The sequence below is a fragment of the Lagopus leucura genome, unplaced genomic scaffold (genome assembly GCF_019238085.1).
Source record: "Lagopus leucura isolate 7727_CA_CO unplaced genomic scaffold, USGS_WTPT01 Super-Scaffold_100033, whole genome shotgun sequence".
Taxonomy (NCBI): Eukaryota; Metazoa; Chordata; class Aves; order Galliformes; family Phasianidae; genus Lagopus; species Lagopus leucura.
The window spans coordinates 221,366-240,127 of NW_024962282.1; the positions used below are offsets into that span (position 1 = coordinate 221,366).

At 41.3% G+C, this 18,762-nt stretch overlaps 1 protein-coding gene across 5 annotated transcripts in view; it reads left to right on the forward strand.

The window, feature by feature from the left end:
• Positions 1-18,762, forward strand: part of SERGEF (secretion regulating guanine nucleotide exchange factor) — a 132,413-nt gene that overhangs the window by 59,695 nt on the left and 53,956 nt on the right. For 4 of the 5 annotated variants that reach the window (XR_006180999.1, XR_006181000.1, XM_042882164.1 and 1 more), the window contains one exon: positions 13,731-13,767. Coding sequence is in view for 3 of the 5 variants with exons in the window: in XM_042882164.1 (XP_042738098.1) it covers positions 13,731-13,767 (37 nt within the window). In the remaining 2 variants the exon portion in view is untranslated. Of the gene's footprint in view, positions 1-13,730; positions 13,768-14,374; positions 14,414-18,762 lie in introns of all 5 variants that reach the window. The other variant, XM_042882166.1, reaches the window with a different exon arrangement.

An 18,762-nucleotide genomic window follows, 5' to 3' on the forward strand; every position in this document is an offset into this window, starting at 1 on the left:
CTGTGGTGCTGGTTCTGCGACTTGATAGCGTGCTGGGGTTTTTCATCAAGCAGGATCTGTGTCTCCTGTTTTACCTGTGTTTTTCCCTCCCCTTCTTCTTTCCTTACCTATGTGTGAAATGTGTGCCAGTGTTCTGTTCTGGCCGTGTGTTAGTGGCAGATGGCTGAGGGGAACCAGTGCTGTGCATTTTAAAGAGACCTGAGCAGCAGCAAAACAATTCATTGATGTGAACATGAAGTGTAAAATAATTTTCCACCATTTATGTAAAGAGTCTCAGGCTGCTGAAATGCGTGTCAGTGAGCATTCCCTGTCCCCCTTAGCAGCCCCTTTCTGTGGGAACAAGCAGGTGCAGGAAGGCAAGCCCTCTTGCCACAGCTCACCATACGTCTTCCTTACGAGTGAACCTCCAAGCACCAGCTGTTTTGGTCTTATGGGGAGCTTTTGCCTTTCCTTGGTTGACAGGGATCACACAAGTTCTTTATGAATCAGGAAAGCCCCCGTTTTGCTTCCGGCTGCTGGGTTAATATTGCTGAATGCTAGAATAAGGCTCTGCGTTTTTATCTGTAGGTTAGCTGAGTGAGAGAGTGAAGGTGAAGTGAGGGGATGGAAGTGACGTGCCAAACAATGAACTGTGCTTGGACAGCATCTGAACAGAAGCCAGGGAAATAATTTTAATGCATTGCCTAGCTACTCATTTTTTCCCCTCCAAAAAACTCTTTTGTTATCCAAGTGTATTTTTAGTTTTTTTTTTTAATGTGGTCAACATTTCATTCATGCTTGTGTTGAATACATTGTTCCTTTGGTTTTAGAGAGACTGATGCCTGCAGAGAGGGAAACCATTTCCTTAATTGCTGAGGCTGAGGTGAATGTTATTACCCTTGGTGCTGACCTGAAAGAACCTTTTCCTTCAGGCAGTCTCATGAACAATTTAGCCTTTGACGTTTCTTAGCTCCCATTGAGTCAGAGAGGAGCCTGTGTAGAAAAGTACGCAAAAAATTGTTCCTTTAAAAATAATTCTAAGTATAATTTGTGCACTCATTAAATCAGTTGTAGATTGATGTTTGTGTTAAAATTAGCAGCGTTTTCAGAAACCTCCAGAACAGAAACTTAGCTTCTAATTATGGGCTTCTGTATATTTCAAATAATGGTAAACTTAAGGATATATGCTAAATATTTTCCTCTGTATGGGTAAATTAGCAGTTGTAGTCTGGTTTCTTCTGCATACAAGATTTCTTGGTCTTTAATGAGGAATTGGAAAAGAAACAATATATATGGAGTTTTAAAAAACCTGATGATTTTTCCGAGGTGGGAATGGAAAAGAAATACATTGCATGAACATTCCTTTCAGCTTTTGCAGATCTCCTCCTCATTGCAGAATACAGTGTAATATCAAGCATCAGACATCCAGAATATTTTACTCCCTTAGTTTCAGTTAAGGTGATCTCAAACATGCACAGACACACAGTATATTTTTATTTGGTCTTTTTGCTCCAGTAGCTTAGCTTAGTTTTTCCTGTGGGCTTCAGAATGTAACAAAGAATGTAAGATGTCCTTTTTGTAAGAATTCTGATATGTGCACATAAGAAAACAAAAAAACAAAACAAAATATGAGATGGCAGAGCTGAAAGGAGAAAGTGAATAGAAAATTTAAAAGTAGTCTAGAAAAAAGAAGTGTGTAATATTTTGTTTGTATGACACTTGCAGATGCTTTGCTTCATCTCACACAAATCATATGAAGAATTCAGCAACGAGTGAGTGGTGAAAGCTTTCCTGCACCTACATTGAGTGATGCTCAGCAGCTGAGTTAGAAAGTTTTGATTCTCTGATCTAGAAAGTGAGTTATTTCTCTCATACAATAGTACTGTGAAATTCTCTTCTCAGAAACTGGAATAAGTTGCAGGCTCTTTTGAGGAGACAGTAGGTGGGGTGGGGAAAGCTTTACTACAACAAAAATAGATACATGCTTTATGCAAAGTTGGTAATGTTGTGACGTACAGAAATCTCTGGTTTGAAAAGAAAACAATGTGTTAAAATCTAAAAGGAATTTAGTCGGCTTATGAATAATGGAACATTCAAGGTAGGGTTGTCTATTTCATCTGAATATTTCTCAGGTTATGTAGCTCTAAACACATCATGAGTAACCAAGCTCCTCCTTATCCAGTCTCTACTTTAGGATTTCAGTACTGCACCTTGGGACTGGTGCTCTTTAACACCTTTATTAGTGACATCAATGATGGAATCGAGTGCACCCTCAGCAAGTTTGCTGACGACACCAAGCTGAGTGGTGTGGTTGATAGGATAGAAGGAAGGGATGTCATTCAGAAGGACCTCGACAGGTTGGGAACATCAGCCTGGGTGAACCTGATGAGGTTCAACACAGGAAAGTGCAGAGTTTTGCACTTGGGCCGGAGGAATCCCAGGCATCCATACAGACTGGAAGGAGTGGTCCTTGAGAGCAACCCTGCGGAGAGGGACCTGGGGGTCCTGATGGATGAAAAGCTTAACATGAGCCAGCAGTGTGCCCTCACATCTCAGAAAGCAAATGGGATCCTGGGTTCCATCAGAAGAGGGGTGGCCAGCAAGGACAGGAAGGTGATTGTCCCCCTCTATTCTGCTCTTGTGAGGCCCCATCTGCAGTACTGTGAACAGGTCTGGAGCCCCCAGTACAAGAAAGACAGGGAGCTGTTGGAGGGGGTCCAGAGGAGGGGCCACAAAGATGATCAGGGACTGGAGCACCTCCCCTATGAAGACAGGTTGAGGGAGCTGGGCTTGTTCAGCCTGGAGAAGAGAAGGCTGCGGGGTGACCTCATTGCAGCCTTTCAGTACCTAAAGGGAGCCTACAAATAGGAGGGGAATCAACTGTGTGAAAGGGTAGATAACTGCAGAACAAGGGGAAATGGTTTTAAGTTGAGGAGGGGAAGATTTAGGTTGGATGTCAGGGTGAAATTCTTTACAGAGAGAGTGGTGAGGTGCTGGAACAGGCTGCCCAGAGAGGTTGTGGATGCCCTGTCTCTGGAGGTGTTCAAGGTCAGGTTGGATGGGGTCCTGGGCAGCCTGGTCTAGTATTAAATGGGGAGGTTGGTGGCCCTGCATGTGGCAGGCGGGCTTGGAAGATTCATGGTACTTGAGGTCCCTTCCAACCCTGGCCATTCTGTGATTCTGTGAAAAGCAAGGGAGCTACCTTTAATTAATTTTGGCCAGATAATAAAGTGTACTTTAGAACACTTCAGCTATTTTTGTGGTGAAATCTGCTACAGAAGATACTAATCCAGTATATGGAAACAGCTTCAAATTGTTGTGTTGTTCCTCTTATCCATGGTGCTTGAGTGTGTCTGGAGTCACTGGAAGCAACACACTTCAATTCCCATAGCTGCCTGAAATTGTAGTAGCAGGGCAGCCATGCATGTGCCACCTCTGTTACAGGCAAGTAGCTTGTATTGGAGAGGCTGGGCAAAAGAGTAAGTGTTAAAGCCTGTGAGGATCAGTAGAGGTTGAAGAGGCGTTGCCTTCAACCTTCTGCTCTGTGTCCAAAGGTATGTTGGCCTGAGAGCTCTAAAGTCAAAACAGCAACAGCTTTGGCAGTTGGCAAGCTGACTCTCGTGTTTGAAAAGGTAAGCAATGTACCTAGGCACGAGTACACATGCTTCAATTCATTCTCAGGAGTAGTTTTTAATCTTTCCTGAACTGTGACTTTCATCGTGAGAGTAAAGCTTTCTTGAAGTTGATGGCCTCAGAACTCAGGACAGACGGGGTAGATTTTAGTTGTCATACATCTATGTTTCAGCTTTTATCAGGTCTCAAAATGTCCACAAAAAGGTTTCATTATTGTTATTCCTGTTAGCTGTGTCACATAGGTTGAATGAGTTCACTGAATTTCTGAAAGATTCTGATACAGGGAGAAGTGCTGCTTCTTGACTTCGGTCTGAGGCGAGGTGCCATTTCAAATTACAAATGGGTGATAAGTGGGTGTGTTTTGTAATTAGTTGTGAAATCTGGTGGGCTGCTGACTGGAATATATCCTGTAGTACTTCTCATCTGTTGCAAAAATGCTGCTGCTTGAATAAAATATGAAAACTCCATTCTTCAGTTATTGTAATTTTTATTCTAGTGGCATGGACTGTGGAATCAGATGGAGTTGAAATAAAAAAAAAAATACATTATTTAATTGACGTTTTATAAATTGGAAAAGAAAATAGGTCTTGTTAAGGCATTTCTGATCACATTTCCCAGTAATTTTCTGGATATGTTAAAGAAAGTGTTTTTGTCTTCAAAAGTTGAAGTATTGAAGTGAAGACATAATTGAGCATGGAAGCCTGGCGGCATGCATGTGTGGAAACACGGTGATTGTACTCCTGAGCTGAGCAGTGGGAAGATAGATGAGCTAATGCAGGAAGACATTGATAGCATGTCCTCCTGTCCTCCCTACCTTGCTCATGTTAGCCCTGTCACTTGTAGTCTGAGGTATATATCAAAGGATAAAGCACTATTCTTTAGGCCGTAGTACAACAGAATATTTTGGTACAAAAACTTACGGAAAAAGTTGCATGCTTGGAATGTCGATTTGGTTACAGTTTATTTGGGAAGAATTGAGTAGGTTTGTAGGAGCAGAAGGGGCATTTTAAAATAAAAAACTGCACTACCTGTTCCTCAGTCATTAAAAAGATAAAAGTAAGAGGTCTTGTATCCTTATGGGGAGGAAGGCCTTTCCATTCCCTGGAAGGGAGGCATCAGCAGCAGCCTGTTGTGAGCCACAACACCACAGGATGACCAGCCCCATCTGACAGGCAGGAAAAGTTTCCAACTAACTGACCAACCAGTGAATCCTTCAGCTTGTGAGATGAGACTCTTCTCTAAGCATACTCTGCTCCCAGGGCACTTGGATCTTCTAGCAAACTTTGAAGCTGAGCAGGCTGCTACTTTCTCTCTTTTAGTAAAACAAGAGAAGTAAAGGTTATTTGAAACCAAAGCACTAGTACCTGAGTGAAGGGATTGTGCATCAAAGGTAGAGTAGAATGAAAGGGGAAAAAGCAGTGGATAATGTGTGGGTATCGTGGGGGGAGAGACAGCATAGATAGAAACATTTTACAGCTTGGCAGCTGCTAAGTCGCAAACTGTGGAGGGAATGTGTGGTCTTAAAGACCAACCCATCTGAGGCAAATGGATAGCTCTCCTGAATAACTGGGAGTTCTGTTGGTGGGCTCCCCAGCCTGACTGATGCTGACTGGCTGCAGTGTGCTTTCCAGCCCAGAGTGTGTTCTGACCTTAACTCTGGTAGAGCAGCAGCAAGGCTCTGTGAGTTGTTTTTTTTGTTTTCTATTTACTTTAGTACACCCATTTTTCTCGTGCTGGAGTAAGGCTTTCTGACAGCATGCTCTGGCAGTAGTCATAGCAAAAATGTTCAAGTTGAAACTTTGAAAGCTTAATGATAATTCAGCTTCCTAATAAATGCCTTTTTATCAGCTCTGTAGAATTGCTTCACTTTTTTTGTTTCTCCCCTCATTTTCTCTCTAGTCTCTTTGAGTCTTTCTAAAGAGTATACTTAATTATCTGCAAGAGGTTTTCTATTCATCTTTGGATTGTGGTCTTAGCAAGTTTATGTTTATTTCCAGTAAGTTTGCTTCGGGAAACAGTGCGGTTACTAAGAGCTGCAGAAACAGACAGTCAACAGTCACAAGTAGACAGAGTTACAGGACACCCTGAAGGCATCAGCACCGTTTGTGTGGAGAGGTAAAGGAGTGGACAGTCAGCAAAATTCATGGCTTGATGTGTTTGTACAAAGTAAAGCCTTGTGGAAGCTGCATGCCTTTAAGCTCTGCTGGAAAATAAATGAACCAAGAGAACTCGCTCCACGTTCAGTTAGTTGGTATATTAAAAACTTTTTCCCTTTATTTGTTTTGTTATATTTTAAGAGGAAATCTTATTGTGCTGATTTTTTTTTTTTAAACTACGAAGTTGATCATTACATTTACAGTCGTGTGAGAGTGAGTGAGAGTGGTGCTAGAAGTGAGGCAAAGTCTTGCGTTCCTGAACAAGTAATGGATGATGTACTAGATAATGTATTTCCCAAAAGCATTGGGTCTGATGATGCAAACTTCAAATGGTGTTACACCATTTGGTGGTCCTGTATTTCCAGTAACCTGCTCACTTCTTTCTAAGAACGTTTGATGCTTTGGAGATTAAATAGTTTTTTATTCTCTTTAGTGAGAATATGTTTGTGCACAGGCAGTCTGTGCAAGCAGCAATGCTTACTGAAGTCATTAGAACTGGCAGCAAGATGAGAGGACTGTCTGGTTCTGCTTGAGAGCTCCCTTAATCATTTAACAATTTATCTGAAAATTAGGCCTCCCACATCCTAATGTTGTGTGGTGAAGAACCAAGATGTTGACAATGCTGTAATAAATTTGGACTTACTGCTGGAAGAAGCAAAAAAGCTTTAGAATGAGAGTAGCGTTCCTTCTTGTTGATGATATTCTCCTGCTAATACTTTAATGCTGCCTGGTGTTCAGGATGCAGCTTTTAAGGAAGAATATCGTAGGTGAAAATAATATAAAAGAAGCAGATACTGTAAGGAGGTTTGAGGAGAAACACACACTAGAAAAAGGAAGGTGACAGAGCCATGCAGCCTCGCCTCACATTAGTGAAGCCACTTCTTTTCAGGCAGTGTGGTTGGCAGGGCTGGCCAGGGGGCAGCTGCTGGCATAAGATGTGTGGCCCCAGCTATAGCAATGCTGCTCTCCAGTAAGGGGATCTTCTAAGGGACTGTGTCTGTCTGTTCTGAACACCCAAATGAAATATTCAAAGTGAATTGTTTGAAGGTATGAACTTCAGGAAAACTGTTATTTTTTCCTTTTAGTTCTACAAAAATGCAGGATTCCTTGCTGTTTGCAGGCTGTGAGTGCCAAAGTCTCTGCATTTTTTTAATGCAGAAGAATGGTAATGAGTATTGCTATGGCTAGGGAAGAGCAGAGTTCCCACAGTTTGTGCATTTGATTTCTTGGTGATTCTAGGCAGCTTCACTGACATACTCCAGGAAATACTCCAAATGAATTCAAAATGGTGGACTGTGAAATGTGGGGCCAAAATTGTTTCCAAGAACTTCAAACTGCAGATATGCATCCACAAAAACACATTGGAAGCAGTTGTTTAAGTAAAATTTGGTATTTTGTCATCAAATAGTGCTTGCCATTGTGCCTTGTATTCTAAGCACATATAAAGTTGTGTAATGATATGGATTTGGACAGTGTTTGCCTGCAGCTGTTGTTTAGTAGTAGAACCATTCATTTCAGTAAGGTCACAGTACTAGAAGTGCACACATTCAAGTAGATAACAATGATATTTACATGCTGTAATGATTTTTGATTTTTTTTTGCTGTTTGCCAGTAATGGCATATGAGGAAAAGACAGACACCAAGTTGTTTTTGGTATATGTTGCATGCTTGACCTGAAAACTTCAGGTGGTCAGTTGTTAACTACTTGTGGTTAACTACTTGTTAAACCACTTGTGCTTAATTTCTTGTTCTCCATTCTTGGCTTCTTTTGTTTCATCTGTAAGGTGTTGTTTGTGAACTCAATAATGAGCAAACTAGTAGTCTCCAAAGCAAGCATCAAACACTTTGTAAGAAGCTGTTCTTTGAGCTTCGTTTAGGCTATGAGGGAGGGACACTGAGACTGTAGGGAGCAAGGAAGCAATTGTGTGAATGAAACAATCTGAAAATCTTTCTGAGAAAAATGGTGGTGAAGTTCCCTTGGGTAAAACTGTACATCTGGTGAAGGTCCGGTTCCACTAGCTCTATTTGGATGTGCTTACAGTTATCTGTATGAGTGAAGATTTTGGCCTTGTGGGGTTTTGCACTGCACAGAGATGTGGGAATATGTACGTGATAGCAGTCAGGACTGATGTGCTTGGGAATTTTTTTTTTATCAGTTTGAAGTGATATTTTTAATTTTCACAAAATAACGAAGATTGAAGGGATTGTGTTGCAGGAAACAAAGAGGGATTAACTGACCATGACTCGATACCTTTTATAAGGATAAGGATACCTGTGCAAGGATGAGCAAAAATTCATTGGTGACTCAGGTCTTGATTGCTATAAAGGGAAAATTTTGATGGACTTAAAGAAGAAGCTTAGAGGGGCTGAGAGGTGCAGGGGTGAGGCAGCCTGGTTTTCCAGGATTGAAAGTGCTGATGCTTTCTGAGCCCCAGTCATAGAATCATAAAATAAGTTAGGCTGGAAGGGACCTTAAAGCTCCTGTAGTTGCAACTCCCTGCTATGGGCAGGGCTACCACCCAGCAGCTCAGGCTGCCCAGGACCTCATCAAACCTGGCCTTGATCTCCTCCACGTATAGGGCATCCACAGCTTCTCTGGGCAGCCTGTGCCAGCACCTCACCAATCACTGAGTAAAGCATCAAGGATGGAAGGGAACTGTTAGAAGGAAGATATAAGAGCTAATTAAAAAGTCTTCAGACATTGGAGAAGAGCCAGCTGACCTTACTGACTTGTAAAGATTTTTATCACGCTTCTCTTGGCTGCATTTCTGCCATTGTGCTCAACTCTAATCCCACAAGGCATTCCTACTGGGATCTCAGCAGCTTTTTGATTATCCTACTGTCATCTGATGATGAGGGTTTTTTGGTGGTGGACATGGATTTTGCTTTGCCTTGACATCTCAATCCATCCCTCCTCCCTTTAAATAAGCAGTATATAATTCATTTTCTCAACATGAGCATGCTTGCCTCACAAGTAGACCCTACGGGTGCACATGGGGGGATGGTGTGATGTGAAGATTCAGTGGAAATGTTTTGACAGTTGAAGTTTTTCTTTCTTCCTTTTAATTTCGTGATTTCTGTACTTGATCTCTGTAATGATAGCTTTATGTGGGACTTAACTAAAACTAGGAAACTTTTTTTTTTTCCTTTTACCTTGAAATTGTAACTGTTTCCATCTCCTACAAGCGCCTGATACCTAAGCTGCACCAAGTGAATCAGAAGTGCACTTGGGTCCTGTTACCCCCAAGAACCTGCTCCTGGATTTACGGTGCTCAGTGAGTGAGTGCATACCACAGTTTGGCACGTCTGGTTCATGTCAGCGAGAGTGTGTGTGCAGGGACTTAAATCTGTGTGATTTAAGGCATGGAGGATGTAAAGGCAAGATCTTGGGGTTGGTCAGCTGGCTTTTTGGAAGCTATGAGATGTTTGGAAGGGCAGGATATTGACCAAATTGAGGTGAGGCTCTGAAACAGTAGATGGAGAAGCAATGGAAATGCTGCACTTTTCATTTTGTATCTTGAGCACAAGTGAAGGCAGGTTTGGAATTAATTTCAGGCAGGGAACACATAAACCACAGGTCTAGCACTCTAAAGAGTTTTGAATCTTTATTTTGAAGGCTTACTGCATCCTGCTGATGTCTTGATCTTCCTGTGGCAGAAGAGCTGTAGGTCAGATTTGTCTGGGAGAAGGTAGTTTTCTTTTGGGCCTCTGTGCACTGTTTAAATTGTGAATTTTCTTGCTGTTATGGGATTTTATAATATATATTATATATTATTTACACATAAAATATGTTTTAGTGTCATTGTAACCAAACAACAACAAAAAAATTTATCCTAAATAGATGATTAGAGGGATGGAAAATGCCAACTGAGCTGTAAGTCACTGAGCTGTAGGACATTTTCAATTGATACAGCCTACAGAAGTTTGGTGTGCTGTTCTAGGTGAGGTCATACTGGTTTGCTGCTAATGTGCTGTATTATGCTGCACTTAGCCTTGTTCTCGCCAAGGATTGTGAAGAGGTTAGTGAGCTGCTCTTATCAATCAGGAGTCAAATGATCCAGAAGAGGAACACAGAGTTCCTAGTGAAGGATCATTGCAAGCAGGACAGTTTGGCTAATTAGCTTTCTTTTCTTTTCTTTTTTTTTTTTTTTTACATCACTAGAATTCTGCATATCAATATAACTAGGCAGTGTACAAATCATTGTAACAATCCATTAATCAAGGGCATGGAAGAACAGTGCTGAGGGAAGGATCCCTCTGTGTTACATAAGTATCGGGCTGCAGGCTTTCAGTCACCTCATCTCCTTCCCTTAGGACTTCTCATCCCAAGAGGAATAAAATGAGCCACCTTATGGAGCTGACAATTTCTTTGCAGTGAAATTTATCAGAAGGCATGGGGTGCCATGCTGAAGGCCTATACAGAACCGCTGGGTAAAAGTACTTAAGTGCACACGTTCCTAATGGCTTTCTTCCCCAGCTCCTTTCTCTCTTGAGTTTCGTGCACTTAGAAGTTGGAAATGATACTGGCTAAAATCTGAATGCAGCTTCTTAAATACCGTATCCTCATTCTGCCTTAGAAACTGACTTTGTATGTCTTGCTCTTCCCTTGGAGAATTGACGGAGGCCTCCCTAACTTTGAATATTCTGGGAAATAATTACCCTGCAGGGAATTAACCTGCGCTGTTAGGACACTGAACCGAAAGTAGTCTGGAGATGCTTTTGTTGTTTCAGATAAGTATCCTGATGCTGACTCCTGTGTATTTTCACAGTCCCCTCTGGGAGCTCAGCTCCCTTCCCCTTCCTTTCAGCCCCTGTCCTGGTGTCCTGCTCCTTCCCCTTGGCTGCAGCATGAGGCAGCTTTGCCTGCACTTCTGCCTTGATCCTTTCCTGATGGGGGTGGCACAGTGGATCCTCAGCCTGAGCTCTGGGAGTACAGACAGAAGAACACAACAGCCTTGTGGTCAAAGTGCCAGTCTGAATCTTGACTTTAATACTGTTTTGTTTTGCTGTAGTACTTAAAAAAGACTACAGAAAGATGCTGTTGTTTTGCCTAGGTTAGAGGTCACTGTTACAAGGTCTCTGCTCACTGCTCAGGCAGCTAAAGGTCTGAGAAAGTAAAATGCTGGGCCCTTGGTTGCTCCTGGTTTATCTGTATGGAGGGATGCATCTTAACTATGACCATTGCTAGGTAGAATATGGCTTGCTAACATATAACACGGGAAGAAACACACAATTTATGTATAGTTGAAAGGACATGGATTATGAGGGAGGGTTCTGGGTGAGATGGTCTCTGAGCATTCTTTGCTTGCCTCACAGGTGTTTGTGAAGTGTTTTGAGATCGTGTATACAGAGATCACAATATCCTCATGCAACTTTTCTCAAATTTTTGTCTCTGTGGAGGAGAAATCTTAATATGGGTTGTTACTGGGCTGAGGGGTTGTCCATGTTCTTTAGGCTCCCGGAATGCCTCACTCACTAGCAGTCTCTCCAATTTGGCTGTAAGATTAGTGATTTTTTTCAATTAAAACAGAATGTAAAAGTATCGTCCAATTAGAAAGCAATGGTGTGTTTGTAAGTATCCTTGAACGTATTTATCTGTCCGCTGGGAGCACGCAGATGTCTGCTGGAATTTCTCTGCAGCACACTGGGGGAGGGGACAGAAAAGAAGTAGCCAGAAAATCACTGTTGCTGCAGTAAATACCAGGCTTCTCCTAGTGACCTGTGCTGACTGCAGAGCTTATTACATCTGATACAAGCATAAAACATCAAATCGACAGTGCTGTTCTCTGGCTGCCCTGCATCTGTACCAGCAGACTGTTCTTGGCTGATTGTTGTGGGTGGTCATGAAGAAAAGGTGCCACATTTTAAAGCCTATTATTATGATAAAAAAAAAAAAATCTGCAAGGCAGCACTGCTCAGTAAGCAGCAGCAGCCTTGGTTCACCTCCGTAGAATGGTCTCTGAGGCTGGAGCCAGAGGCACGCTGTCGTAGCGAGCAGTGTGGCTGCTGGTGAGAGTGCTGCTACCTAGAGCTGACTGCAGTGTCCTTTGGCTGTGTTGTCTGTCTGGGGTTCCTGTGGCATTGGTCTGCGTTGTCTGGTGGTGATGTTCTGCCACAAAGTGGAGATGCTCCACGTGAATCACAGTGAGCTCCTTTCTGGGTCATGGTGCTGCTGTATGTGGTGCCCACAGCCCCAGCTCTGGATACAGAGGTGAAGCAGGGCACTGCCTTCATCAGCCTGCAGTTGTGCCTGGTTCCAGGTTGAAATGCAGTGTTTCTGAAGGGGACAGTAAGCTAGAGCCAGCCTGAGCACCTCTTTTGTCCCAACGTTTTCTGGATTGGTGCTTGCGTTCAGCTTATTTCCAGAGGAGTTTAGCTGAGATGGGATTATTTGCAACCATCAGAACTGATGGTTTACTTCACTAGCAGCAGCTTCAGAATCCTCACATTTCAGCTCTGGATGGAGGCGCAGGATTTGCTCTTTGCTGCGAAGCCATCATCTGTGTTTCCATGGCATCAGCCTCGAGCGAAGAGCAGCAGGGAGGGCAGTGCTGCGGAACATGGTGAGAAGTGGTGTGTTTTCCAGTCAGGGCATAGGGCTCTGCCTGCCTCAGTACTGCTGGGTGGGATGGCTTTATGCTACCCTGCTCAAGATTGCAAGAACTATGCTATTTCTGCTGCCTTTCCTTGATTTTTCTGGAGATGGGGCCATCACACACCTGCATTACACTTGCAGCTCCATCTTCCCAAGTGATTTGATTTCTTGGCTCAGCACCTCCAGCCTAATGAGACTGGTTTACCTTCCTAGTATGCTGCATGAAGCTGGCACTAAGCAGTGCATCACTGCTGTGGTGCAGGTGCATAGTAGTGGCTGCAGCATTCATTTGTTACGTGATCACTTGAGACAATCTGTGTGCCAGCTTTGGCTTTTTTCCAGCTGGCACTCAAGAACAAGGAGCTGAGTACAAGTTTGGTGAACTTCTATGGGTACTTGCATGGGTTTATATTATGCAGATTCTATGGTGATCACTGTAGTTTCACTGGTAGTACAATCTATAAAATTATGCATGTGTAAAATGGTATATAATTTAGATGACAAGAACTCTGTAACTTAATATATACTTCTATTTTGTATTTTTATCACTGCAAATCTACTTTCAAGAAATAGAATATTCTTTTTTTTCTTCCAGCTTGGTAATATGTGATTGGCAGCTAGATGCAAGGCAATGAACAGGATACAGATTTAAAGAAAAAAACCTTGAGGGTGCTCTGTAGAGTAAGGTGATGTCATTATTATGTCAGACATCTGTGTCAGCACTGGCACTGCAAAAGAGCCTGATGGGAGGGAGAACCCCTGCAGCAGGGCAGTGGCTGCCCCCTAGGTGTTTGTGTTACCATCATTTGTGATGGATCTGAGAGAAAGCTCAGCAAACGAGACTGCGGGATGTGTGCTAAAGCAGCTTAAACACCTGATGTCTTCACGGCATTTCTTTGTTGCCTTCATTGTTTACCACGATGAACCTGTGCAGTTGTACAGGAATCATATGAAAAACAATGTGGATGACAGAAATGGAGCTCTTCATCGCCCATTTGATTCCCAGCTGCCTCTGCATACCTCTCATCTTGCTAAGGCTCAATCTGTATCCCTGCCATCCCTCCAATAGCCTTGTTGAATGCTTTTGCAGGCTTGTGTCCAGCTTAGCTCTCAAAGATTGAAATGTGACTAGGTCTTGAAAATAAAGTCTTTTTACCAAAAAAAAACAAGCATGCTGCCTGTCCCTGCGCCCCCAAGTGGGACATATAATGAAATTTCCTTTAAAACTGAGTCATTTCAACCTTGATTTTGCATCCTACAAACAGTAGTTGTTTGTTTTAGGTTAATTTTTAATTTCCTGTCATAATTGTGGTTGTCTTCATACTGGTAAGGAGAATCTCTTTCATTCATTCGTACTTCTTTTTCAGATCGCATGTGGCTCCGAGCATAATCTGGCAGTAGTTGGTAAGTAGCTTGATTTTATATCAATTCTGTCACCTTTTTTTCATTTATAAGTAGCACAAGATGCAAGAAGAATGTGCACATCAGACATATTGAGTGAGTGAGGGCGTTGTGCAAACCAGCTGGGAGAAGGAAAGCAGTGTATAGGTGGGGAGAAAAGAGGAGGAGAAATCTGTAGCCTGACTGGTGCTGATGAAAATAATGCCCTTGTTGACCAGCCACTGTAATGAGAGAGAGAAAGAGTGAGAGAGGGAGGGAGAGGGGGAAAGGGGGTGGGGAAGAGGGAGAGAGGAGGATTGGTGGATGTAACAGCAAAATACATTCTCAGTTTGCTGTTAGAATGGAGCCATTGTAACAATTCAAACCACAGATTTGGGGTAGCATCTAAGCTTGAAGCTTGTCAAAAGTATCTTTGTTTAACAGGGAAATTTTCAGTGAAAAAAATCCTGAGTCTTTTGTTCTTTTAAGCTTGGAAAGTCTTTGGTGTTTTGATCAATGCTTGGTAGGTTCTTTAGTAGACCGTATTATAATGCTGCTGTAGTGACAATGGTAAAACTATTAGGAAGCTAATGTGACTGAAAGAACTGAATTTTGTATACTAATTCAACAGATTCTTGCTTTCATGTGAGGAGTTGATAACTGAAGCTTGGTACGTGATTGCTATTGTTTATATTTACATGTTTAAAAAAAAAAAGCTCTTAACTGTGGATTTTCAGATATGTAATAAAGGTCAGCATAACCATCCTGGTTAACAGGGTGAGAGAGACAGAGGAATGCTGTGCTACTCAGAGCTGATAATGAAACCAGCATTAACCATCAATTTCAGTCAGCATCCATGTGGACATTGCTGATTGCCATCACTGATGTATTAAGGTGCTAAAGGAAGAATATCCTGTATTTTCCTGAGTGCAATATGACAGGTCTGCAAAAACTGGCTATTTGGTAGGAGACCTGCGTTTCATATCCTGATTTGTTTTGGTTCGGTTATTGTCAGCTTCATTAAGTGGACACTGAAGGGTTTTCCTGTATACATAATATGTAATTTTCTAATAATGACTGTAAAATTCAACCCTACATCAAACTTCTTAAAGTTCTACTTAATTTATACGACAGGCTTAAAGAAAAGTTTTTTCCTTTGTCTCCCCACTGGTTCAGTGTCATTTGCATCTCTTAATTTTCAAGTTGGTGCTTCTGAATGTCAAATGAAGAGCGATCTGAGGAATTGCATTGTGTTTCTTGCTGAACTGATGAAGTGAAGTGTACTGCTTGCAGATTACTCCAGTGTGTGAAAGCCAAGCTCTGAGTTTGGACAACCTTCTCTCTCCTTATGTTCTTTTAAGCTTCCTACCTTTTAGGCTAAAATTTCTGGGAAAAAATGGATAGAGGAGAGAAATTGTAGAAGTAAGGTATGTTAAAGTAGGATTTCCAAACACACAATCATATCATATACCTTTTAAAGCTTTGCCCTACCTGCATAGAATTCAGTGGGAAAATTATCAGTCCTAGAAGCTGGTCATTTTTATTCTAAGAACAATGGAAATACATTACTTTTTTGAACTAAAGTACTATTATACATTTTACTTTTGAATTGAACTTTTGTACAGGCTTTTAAAAGCTTGACTTTTTAGAACATTTTATGGTAGGATTTCTCCATTGCGTGTCACTCTTCATTAAAAGCAGTTAGCTGTTTTACACACAGCTTTCATTAAGTACTTCTATTTTATTGTACTGTTTCACAGTAACTTATCATTCAAACAGCGTTTATTTACAACAACTGTATAATAAGTTTCTCTTTTAATTGGTAATGCTTGAGTGATAGACTTTTAGACTGAAGTAACTTTCAGATTCAATATGAAAGGCAAACCAAAATGCACACCTTTAATATTAGAATATTCAAGCTGAGATTTCTGGTTGCATATATAGATGTTTGTACCTACTTTGTTGTCTTGTCTTAATCAGAAGCACTTTAAAGATGGAGCAGCTAGATTTGTCATTCATTTCACAAATACTGAATCTGTGCTCCAGTCATCTTGCTGGAGACATGAACAGATGCATAGGGCTTAGTTAGCAGGTGATTTTTCTTGTGTTACCTTATATAGTTTATATCCAGTTTGTTCAGTTATTTAATTTTCTTTTCTTGCTTCCTCTTACTGAAAGAGCAAAATGTGGTTGTTGTCTTCATTGTAATGGCACCAAGTCCTTTTTCATGGGTAAATGGAAATAAATTTGGTTTTCATTTGATCACAAGGTTAATGTTGTAGAAGGGGTGAGGTATGTGTCTATTATTTATAAATGTATTGAATAGATTGATCTGGATAACTCAATGAATTATAGAATTAACAGAATTATAAGTAATGCTTACAACTGAAGAAATTCATACCTTTTCATGTGCTAACTTTCAATGAAAACACTTGTTTGGAGTTGTCTTGGGATTTGAGTATCTGAAAGTATTGTGACTTTTTACATGAAAAGGAAAATCCCTACTTAATATGACAGAATCTTGCACTTCTCATTTCAGTCAAGGATTAATCATCGTAGGATCCAGCCTATTTTTGGTAGAGAATATATCTATTAAACAAATTTTGGGCAGCATCTCACATATGAAAAACATCTGATGCTGAGAACTGCCCAGGTACTCAGGATGAGAAAAGCTGGCTATTCAGCCTGAGTTTCATAGCTGCACTCTGCAGCACTGAATGTCATGATATTACGACAGTGATTGAAACGTGGTGTGAAACCAAATCACAGTGACAAAGCTGAGTGCTTTCAGGTTTGAGAATCTATGGTGTTTTCAAGAATGGAAAAGTAGAAGAAAGAAGGTTTGATTCTTATCCTGAAAAGCATGTGGTTAAAAATTCTATTTATGGGGAAGATTCTTACCAGGTTCCTCCTACTTGCCCCCACTATGAATAGATCTTCCTTTAAAAAAAAAAAAAAAGCAAGAAAAGATTTTTTTAAATTGATGAGAATAAAATATGCTTTAAGAGAACACTTAACGTGCCACATATGGCTCATCCCTTGCTGCTACTTAAATAATAAAGCCATACAAATAGCCATACGAATGTACAGCTGCTATAAAAACAGGCATGTATTGACTATAACCACAGGTCACAGGACAGGATTCCTCCATGAAACCCCCCAGATGCAGATGTGCTATTTTAATAAAAATTAAACCCATACATTTTATTTAGTCTTCCTTGAAGTAATTACAAGAACGGTGCTTCTCTATCTGGCTTCCAAAAATCTGCTGAAATATAATGTATCCATTTTTGGTCATCTTTTCAATCATTTTCTCACCTTTATAACATATTAAGAGTCTTTTAAAAGAAAACTGCTGGAGGATGTGTGGGGAGAACTTCTTGTTTTAAAAACAGAAGACACAACTTTAAAAGCTTACTAGCTGGTTTGTGCACGATTTCAGTAGTGCAGTGCCTGGTACCACGTCTGCTCGGTGATTTTTCTGCTAACATAATGGGTGACTTGGGGATTTAAAGTGTTTTTCTGTGAAACTGACATGAATTCTTCAGGTAAGTTTTTTCTAGTAAGGCATCTTGAAAAGTGTTGGGAATCGTGGCTGCCTGAAATGGCTAGCATGACTTTTCCTGGCATTTTCGCACTCAGCGTGGTGAACTCTGTTTTTCTCTGAGGGTTATATTGTTTTCTTTCTTGGAGACTTCAAAACACTTTTAAAACTACTTCTCAACTTCCTTGTAAATAAGAACCCCTTTCAGAAAAGGTTCAGTTTTTTCTACTGTAGCCATGCTTGCTGTATTTCAGAGCATGTGTTCTATTTCAGAATTGTCTCATCTGTGACTTACATGCAAACACTGCTGTAAATACCCTGACAGGGGTGTTCAAGTTCCTCTGAAGCTGCAAGATGTCATTTTGGAGTGCACAGCAATACTAAGTTTTTATAGAATAACACTCTTCATCAAGGGAACTTGAGGAAAAAAATATATCTCCTCTCAAGTGGCAGGTAGTGCTTCAAATCCCCTGGAGTAAAGTGTGTAGTATCTTTAGAGAGACTAAAAGCAGTTACTGCATCGGCTGTTAATGTTTGCATCTTATGTCGTTATGCTGGAAGAACATAAGAGTTATGGACTGGAAAACAGATGTGATCAAAATGACAAACTCAAACTGGTTGGGAACTGGTGATAAGCATCCTGAAGTGGTCACGGAAGTGGTGGCATCGTGCATGCTTTGCTCACATTCTTTGGAATGAGAAAGCTGAAGGGTTCTTTTGTTGGAGCCCCTGCCTCGTTATTAACAAGGTCAATAACAAAAGCAATAATTAACATTATTTAGTGAAGTTCTGTGAGTCCAACTAAATTATTGTAAAGAGAATCAGTGGAAGAAGCACTGTAACAGACTGTGAAAGGCGTGCTTCTATGACAGAGCGAGAACCAATTGGGAGAGGCTGCTGGGCAGATCTTTGCTGTGGTGGCAGCATTATTTAGATGTTCACAGCAGCCCTCTGAAGCAGCAGATGTAGTCATTGGGTCCCAGGGGTGCTCAGCATGCTGTCACAAAGAGAAAATCATAAATTCTCTCTTTTCATATTGGCATAGCGTTCGGAGGAAACTGCAGCATACACAGCGGAGGGCACTGGTGTTCAGCAAGGAGCCTCAGTCTGATCCTCTGTTGCTTTATTTATTATGCATGAAAAATCCCAGTGCAGCCAGGGTCTCTATTGTAAGGATTCCTGGCAGAGCAGCATGGAATCATGTTGCAGCATGCTGTCTCTGCACTGCTGCACTAATCTCATTCTCTGCTTATTAAAGGGCACCTGGCAGGACTTTGAGTAACCATCGCTGTTGTCGTTTTCATGGGGGTTATATGTCAGCCTTCTAAATTTGCTCCCTGGCAGAGAGAATGAATTTTGCGTGTCACTTGTCTGTTAATGTGACTTTAACTGTTAAAATAGCTCCTTGAGATACAGACTGCCTTGGTACCATTTGTTGTCAAAAGTTGCCATGCTTCTGTAATTACCTGAGCACC